The sequence below is a fragment of the Pteropus alecto genome, unplaced genomic scaffold, assembly GCF_000325575.1.
Source record: "Pteropus alecto unplaced genomic scaffold, ASM32557v1 scaffold14, whole genome shotgun sequence".
NCBI classification, from domain to species: Eukaryota; Metazoa; Chordata; class Mammalia; order Chiroptera; family Pteropodidae; genus Pteropus; species Pteropus alecto.
In genome coordinates, this window is record NW_006436810.1 from 6803973 (window position 1) to 6812460 (window position 8488).

At 37.4% G+C, this 8488-nt stretch overlaps 1 protein-coding gene across 1 annotated transcript in view; it reads left to right on the top strand.

Moving 5' to 3' along the window:
• The window catches only part of MALT1 (MALT1 paracaspase), a gene marked incomplete at its 5' end in the record, with an annotated part of 53238 nt that extends 48013 nt beyond the window's left edge, over positions 1-5225 (top strand). Inside the window, one exon of the mRNA XM_015590827.2 lies at positions 346-5225. Coding sequence (XP_015446313.2) covers positions 346-786 — 441 coding nt within the window. The remainder of the gene's footprint in view (positions 1-345) is intronic.
• Between the last annotated feature and the right edge of the window lie 3263 nt (positions 5226-8488).

The following is an 8488-nucleotide window of genomic DNA, read 5'->3' on the forward strand; positions in this document are numbered from 1 at the left end:
GCTTCAGTGATAGGGAAGGGTGTGCTTCCCCAGCCCCACTGCTTGGAAAATTCCTTTTCACTGTTCGTCAGGAATGCAATATGAGATCTCTGTAATTGTGACTACTTTAAGTAATGAGAACTAGAATTATACTGATTCACAGTATTGAATGAGGGAGAAGGAAGTCGATCTAGCCAACCTTTCTGAGCATAGGGAAAGCGTAAAGGATGCCTTGAGGATTTGGAACCTGGGAAAGGGGAATAAGAGCGGAATTTCATTGCTGTTATTTCTTTATTTATTTTCCCTGTACCTGAGTGGTATTTTAAGACTCAGATGCTAATGACAAAGCCTTCTTGTCCTTTTCAGGAACACCTGGTCTTCACGGTGTGTTTGTCGTACCAGTACTCAGGATTGGAGGATACCATAGAGGAGAAGCAGGAAGTGAATGTCGGGAAACCCCTCATCGCTAAACTAGACATTCATCGAGGTCTGGGAAGGAAGACTTGCTTTCAGACTTGTCTCATGTGCAACGGCCCTTACCAGAGCTCAGCTTCCACCGCAGCAGGAGCTGGGCATTATCATTCATCTCAAGACTCATTCCTGGGCGTTTACCATTCACATCTTGGCAGTGCAAGTAACGTTATGCCACCAGACAGCTGTCGCTGCAGCCGGACTGCGGACGCGCTCCTTTCGAGCCATCGTGCTCACCACTATTCGTGTCAGTTTGGTAGAAGTAACGTGCCAGTCGAGACGACTGAGGAACTTCCATTCAGCTTCTCCGACGGGCTCAGAATTTCTGAAAAGTGACCTCCTTGTTTTTTGAAAGTTATCGTAATGACTAGATGCCTCATAAACAACAGTACTTATGTAAAGTGAGATATCATGAAAGAGGAACTATGTGTATTTAGAGAGAGAAAATTGGTACCAGCTATTTCGTGGCAAGCTCAGGACTTTGAGATTTTGGAATTATGTTATTTAACCACAGAATTCCTCTTCTTTCTCCTTTAAGATTTTGCGAACTGATTTGTTCTGTAGAAGTAACACATGGATGTGTATATGTTTATTTGTATATAACAAAAAATATTTTCATTTTGACCATTCCGAACTAAGAACAGTGGGAATGGCATTATTGTAGAATAAGTCATTGTAATTTTAGAATCAGAAAAAGATCCTTGGCGATCATCGGGCCAACGTAATTGTATCAGCAGAAGAAACGGATCGAGGTATCTTGTTTAAGTTAGACCGGCCCTGATGCCTTCAGATTTCCATTCCAACGTTTACTCCACTACACGCCACATTCCTGACAGAGTCTGAAACAGGTAGTATTTTCTTAGACAGATTTAAAGATAGATATGTAAATATGCATATCTGTATATAATCTAGAAATGTACAAACTAGTTTGTAGTTATAGAACTTTGATAAAAATGTCAATTAAGAAGTGTGTGTATAAATCTTATGTAGAGCAAGCTGAAGTTTCTTTTTCTAAGGTCGTGAAAGCACATGAGAGGTGACAGTGTCCATCTGTGTTGAAGCTAGAGAGCAGGATAATGTTGCTGCTGGATCATCTTGGTAGCTGCCCATTTGAATCTTGGAAACATTGGGCATGTCTTCCTTGATAACACATATCTTACTGGCTTTAGGAGACAGTCTTATCATCTAGGTCCTACCCAAAAGCAAGTTAAAAAGGCAACTGTCAATAACAAAGAAAAAAAAAATTGAATTCATAGTTCGAAAACATCCCACACAGAAAACCGCAAGCCCAGACAGCTTCACTGTTATATTACACCAAACATTTAAAGAATTAACATCGATTCTGTACAAACTCTCCCTAAAAATAGAAGAGGAAAGAACACTTTCCAACTCACCTTGTAAGGCCAATATTACCCTGATACAAAACCAGACAAAGACCACAAGAAAACTACAAACCAATATCTATTATGAATATAGATAGAAAAATCATCAACAGAACACCAGCAAACTGAATCTAGCAACATAAAAAAAGAATTATACACCATGACCAAGTGAATGCAAGGTTGGTTTAACATCCAAAAATCAATGTAATACACAAATATTATACACAGTTATTATCTGTATAGTCACCAGTAATACGAATTGGTGAATATAGAGCCATAACTCCTAGAGGAAGAGTGTGTGTATGTGTGTGTGTGTGTGTGTGTGTGTGTGTGTGTATACACATCAAATAGATTATAATCTTAAATCCTAAAAACAATTTACCTCTGGTATATTCTGTTTATTTTACAAAAGAGAAAAATATGGTTCAGAAGTATTAAGTGACTTGCCTGAGGCCACACCACTAACAGGTGCCAGAGTTGGGAGTCAGACTTGTCCAGCTGGCCCCAAAGCCAGAGCTTCTTGCACTACACTGCCCTGTCCCCTGCCTTCTCCGTCCTCTGGTCATTTCTGTAGGTGAGTGGAAACAAGAAGTCAGAGCATTGCCTTGTTCAGCCTCATCTGAGAATGTGCACGTCGGGAAACTCAAAATCTTCACCAGTCTGCAAATGTCTGTGAATGACCGTAAAAGTGCTCCGAGCATTGATTTTAGGAGTGCAAATAAATTGGTAAAGTCACAAATTCGGAATCACGAATAAGGATCAACTGTACCATGTTCATAAAGGATAAAATTACCACGTGACTGTCTAAATAGATGTAGAAAATGCATTTGATAAAATATAGCATCTTTTCATGATAAAAAAAAAACAAACAGAATAAAAGGGCATTTCCTCAACATGATAAAGGGTGTCTACAAAAAACCCACCCTAACATCCTACTTCATCACAGTCTGAATGCTTAATTCTTTCCTGCTAAGATCAGGAGCAAGACAAGGATGTTCACACTCACCACTTCTATTCAACATTGTACTTGAGGTTCTAGCATGACAATTAAGAGAAAGAAAAGGCAAGCGTACTGGAAAAAAGCAAGTAAAACTCTTCCTAGGTGACAGGTCTTGTTATATAGAAAATCCTAAGGAATTCATTTAAAAACAAACAAGTTCAACAGGTTACAGGCTAGATACAAGATCAATATGCAAAAATCAGTTTCGTTTATATGAACATTCTGAAATTGAGGTTTTTAAAAATTGTATTGACAGTAGCATCAAGATCAATAAAACTACAAAACATTTGAAAGAAATCAAAGAAGACCTAAATAAATGGACAGACACCTTTGTTCATAGGTTAGAAAACTTAACATTATTTAAGACGGCAGTGTTCCCCCAAATTTGTCTACAGATTCAATGCAATTCTCGTCAAAATCAGAGCTGGCTTTTTCGCAGAAATTAACAAGCTGATAAAATTTATACAAAAATGAAGAGACCCACAACAGCCAAGACAATGTTGAAAAAGAACACAAAGTTGAAAGACTCAAACCAATTTCAACACTTACTGCAAAGCTACAGTAATCAGGAGAGTGTGGTACTGGCATAAAGATAGACATATAGATCAAGGGAATATAAAATAGAGTTCAGAAATAAACCTATACATTTACGATTAATTTTTTTGACAAGGATACCAACACTATACATTGGAGAGAGTAATCTTTTCAACAGGTAGTCCTAGAACAACTGGATAGTTATGTGCTAAAAGGGCCCTACCTTATACCACATATAAATTTTAATTCAAAAGGGATCACACACCTAAATAAAAGAGCTAAAACTATAAAACTCTTACAAGAAAACAAAAGTAAATCTTATGACCTTGGGCTGAGCAATGGTTTCTTAGAAGCAACACTAAGAGAACAAGCAAAAGAGGAAAAAAAATAATTGGACTTCTTCAAAATTAGCTTTTGTGCTTGAGAGGATACCAGCAAGAAAGCGAAAAGACAACCCGCAAAATGGGAGAAAATTTCCAAAAATCATACCTAGTAAGGGACTGGTATCCATAATAGATAAAGAACTCATAACTGAGTAATAAGATGTATATATGCTAATGCTCAATTATAGTGACCGTAGATCAGTAACCAAGGAACTGTCTGTCCACTGGACTTTCTGTTGTGACGGAAACATTCTATGTCTACACTCTGCAGAACGATAGCCTCTAACGCCATGTGGTAAGTGAGCAGCTGAAATACAGCTAGTGTGAGGCACTGCACTTTTTAATTTTGGTTTTAAGTACCACATATAGCTAGTGGCTTCCATAGCTGACTGCAGCTGTAGAAAATGGAGCTAGAAAGTGGGGTAAAGGGACTGCACCTTTCACTGTATACCGTTCTGTATATTTGAATTTTTTAACTAAGCATGTATTATATTTATAGTTTTTAAATAACTAAAAGGATAGTACAGTTCTTGTCTTTTCTATCAGCCATGCTTTTATTTTACTTGAATCTCTTAGACCAATTGCTTTGTAATATTAGCATAAGATTTCTATACATCTATGGAATTCAGGAAAAGGAAGCTTTCGATACCAATTATGCGATGAGGAATTGATTAGGATAATAAAGGCTCGCTCAAATCCAAAGCTAATATTTGATTCTGGGGGAGGGAGTATTCTCTGGAAAGTAAAAATTACAAAGTAGCAATTTTACATTATGTGTTTTATAATAAAAATCAAATCTCAATATGTGAGATCATTTGAATATAAACCATCGTGCAGAGGTGAATAGGTCAAATAAATAGGGAGGCAGCATACTTAGGAAAGTCTAGAAAATACCGACTCAGAAAAGGTGCATTTAGACCTCTCCTTTTTCCTCTTTTTCCAATGTTTATTACTTTTCAAGTCTCTGGCTGGCACATGAAGTAACAACGAGGTGGTCTCTTCACTGATCACAATTTTTTGCCTCATCAAACTCAAGAAACTCAATCAGTTGGCCACAGGTTGGATAATTGATGTATTGAGAGATTAGTGCAAGTTTAAATCAGGATGAAATCTGATTTTTTTTTTATGCTTTTAAGGTATGTTTTAACAAAAGGCCTGATAAATTTTGTTGTTTCCTGTTATTTGAACTTTCTCTGGTATTTACATACTGTCATTGCTTTTAACTGTCAACTGATGCCAAATACTCAGAATTTACACATTCCTTTTGTGCATTTCAACCTGTTTATCTAGTTTGACACTGTGTTATCCAGACCTAACAAAAACACATTTTTAATACTCGCCCTTGATTTATAGGACATTTCTCATAATGACAAAATATTAGCAAAGAAAAATTACGCAGAACATGAGAATGTTTACATAAATGTATGTAAATTTTTTTTTCCAGTTTGACAGCATTAAAAATATTTCAGCATCCGACACAAAGTTTGTCTTTCCTAAGGAGAAGTCTGAGTCTATTCCAGGTTTCACTACTTCATCACAGTGTGACTTGAAGTATGTTATTTAACTTGTCTGTGTTTCAGTTTCTTGCCTGAAAAATGGGATGATGATATAACATCAGAGACTAATAACACTTTGTAGGGCCGGCAGTACTAAAGACGGGAATTCCTAACAAGCGCTGGCATTTTGGAAAATATTCTTCAAACCTGGCATTGTCAAACCTTGCCAGTCATCCGCAGCACGGGGTGTGTTCTTCGTTATTGAGGAACATCCTGCAGAGCACTCTACAAGTATTGGCAACGTAATATTAATTTACTTCTCATATAAATTGAATTGCATTCCGTTCACTCCAAAGTCACTTTTTAGAAAGCATGAAATTTAATGTCATCAGTTGTTCGTGTTCACAAAGTACATCATATCTACACAGAAAAAAAGAGTAGCAGTGTTTCTCACTGGTGAGATTATTCGAGTTTCTTACCTGTATTTTCCAGTTTTTATACAGGGAACAACTATTATAGGATCAAATATAGACATATACATTGTATAGTAAGCTTTAATAAATTTGTTTTTAGAACCCATTTTTGATTTTTTATAAATGAAATGTTAAGTTTAAAAATGCACAGGGCATATATTTTTTGATGTCAAGTAATATGTACATAGGTGCTTTTTATTCGACCTTTTACAAAATAAAAAGTAATTCCCAGTTTTTTGCATCATGTTTTGAGTTTAGTCGAACAGCATTTTGAGCTGGAGAGATGGTCGGCGGAGTCTTTCTACATAAAAGTTGCTAGCACTAGGCTTTGAATATTTTTTTAAATTTTGAAGCATTTCCAAACTTAGAGGAAAGTTGCAAAACTAATACAAAGATTCCCATATTCTCTTCACCTTGATTCCCTAAATGTTAATGTTTTTCCATGTTTATCATTTTGTCTCATAGATGTATGTGTATTTTTGTATATATACACATGCGTGTATGTATATATATGTATATTTACACATATATATGTGACATTTTTCCTGAGCTATTCAAAAGTAAGTTACTCTTTTTCCTCTAAATAAATACTTAAGTATATTCTGCCTTAAAACAGGAAATTCTCCTACATCACCGCAGTACAACTGGCAAGAAAATACTTGGGATTCCCAAAACCTTCCTCTGCTGTAGCCTGAATACTGAGAGCCAAGCGCATATCTCATTGTTTCTTGTCCTCAGGGACCGCTGTCCTGTGCTCCTTGTCCAATAGCTAAAAACGATTGTTTCCCATATTTTATCTGGCTTTCTAGTTTTTTAAGGTGCAAGAGTAAATCCAGGTCTATCGTTCCATCATGGCTGGAAATGAACGTTTGCAAGTAATTTTTAAAAATAATCGCATATTCAAAAATAATTTTGGATGAATTTGCTCATATTGCAAGAAACTTCCACCTTTCTGGGCAAACTATCTTTCCCTTCCTATTCACTATTCCACCCAAACTCACTTGATAAAAGGCAGCTTGCATCTACTATTTTAGTAGAGTGAATAGTTCATCAATATTATCCAAGCTTAAGGTGTAAATATCGATGCAAAAGAAGAAAAGCGAGTAAGCCTTTGCAGTGGGGCGTGTCGCTTTCTACATGATATAAATGTTTTACACACGGGGGGGGGGGGGTCTCATTTACCTCTTGACAGCCTTGCAATTCAGGTGCGAAGAAACTAATTGTGAAGCTAACCCAAAGTGTTTATTCACCCTGGGTAGCCCAAGTGGCAAATGGCAGAGGTGGGATGTCTCCAACCTAGAACACGGCCCGGTATTTTTTCCACAGTGCTGCTGCTTACTATCCAATAATGACAAGATGCACAATCATTGTTGAATAATACGTGCTAAACCAACACAAAAGTGCCATAACAGTAAATGCTCATATTTGTTGGAGTAGTAAATATTCTAAGAAAGATAAATCTTCATCTGAAGTTTGCGAGAAACCATCTTACTCTGAAAACAGAAGGAATGGCATCTTGAATTTGATAACTTCGTCTTGCTGTTTTTCCAACACGGCAGAAAAAGAGCCAACAGTGATTTTTTGATGGTGTAAGCACGTTAACAGTGTAGCTTAATATTTCATTCTAAGTATATGAAAAATATTTTTTAAGTATTGAAGCATTATTCTTAAAGGAGAGAGTAATTTACCATCTCTTAAGTGTGAAAGTCACGGGTCACATTCTAAAACACTCCAAAGGAGTTGACCTAAAATTAGTGATGTTGCTATATTATACGCAACAGAGTTCTGACAGGGACAAGTGTTAAAAGTATTTTTTTTAAGAATTTTCATAAGAATTTTTTTTTCTTTTTAAATATTTTTCATTCTGATTATATTGGAAAGAAATAAGCTGTGGGGGTTTGACATTGTTTTCCATCTTAACACTTGCTCTGTATTCTGATATATGCGAGTCGTAATGTACCACTATAACAAGACACGGCTTTTTTTTTTGAGAATTTTTCCACTCTCAACTTTGTATAGAATGGTCATTAGCAGATTATAAAGTTTTCGTGTCTTCTCCTAAGACCGATCACTTTTATAACATATTCTACGGATCTCTGTCCCCTGTGCTGCCAGACTCAGGTGCGGACATTATCATCTGACCTGTTCCTCAGCAAGTGGCTTTGTCTCCTGTTCCAATTTCCTGTTCTGACAGTTGACCTCATACCCGAGTCCTGTGGCTTTCGATCTGTTTGGAGTAGCTCCTCTCTGAAAGGGTGGGAGTGGGGCTCCCCACCTTTGTTTCATGTAGAATAACTCTGCTTTTATGTTTACATACTCCCCTTCCAAGTTAGCTTTGGTTTGCATAAAAAAGTTTCTCGGCCCAAAGCCATGGATCCAGTCTCCTCTCACTAGATGTCACCATTATTGGGGATTCTCCCCTCACGCACACAGCTCTTCTCCATACCAGCTGGGTGGCTTTGGGCAACCACAATGCTGAGAAAGGCGGGGAAGAAAAAACATCCCAACTGAGCTGTGAGGGCTTCTGGCCTCCCCGTTAAAGGGACGAGCTCAGTATGCCAGTCCGTTTGAGCTACTGATGACAAAGGTCATTTGGGTAGGTAATGACCAGTTTGGCAAACAATACAAAACTTGGCCCTCAAATCTCCGCAGGCCCCAGTCCTGGTCATCTGGAAATGGCTTGCTGTTAATAATTCTAGCCTGCACCCACAGAGAGGAGGGGTCAGCCAGTGAGAAACGCTAAGGCCCTGATCAGGGGAGGAACTGGCAA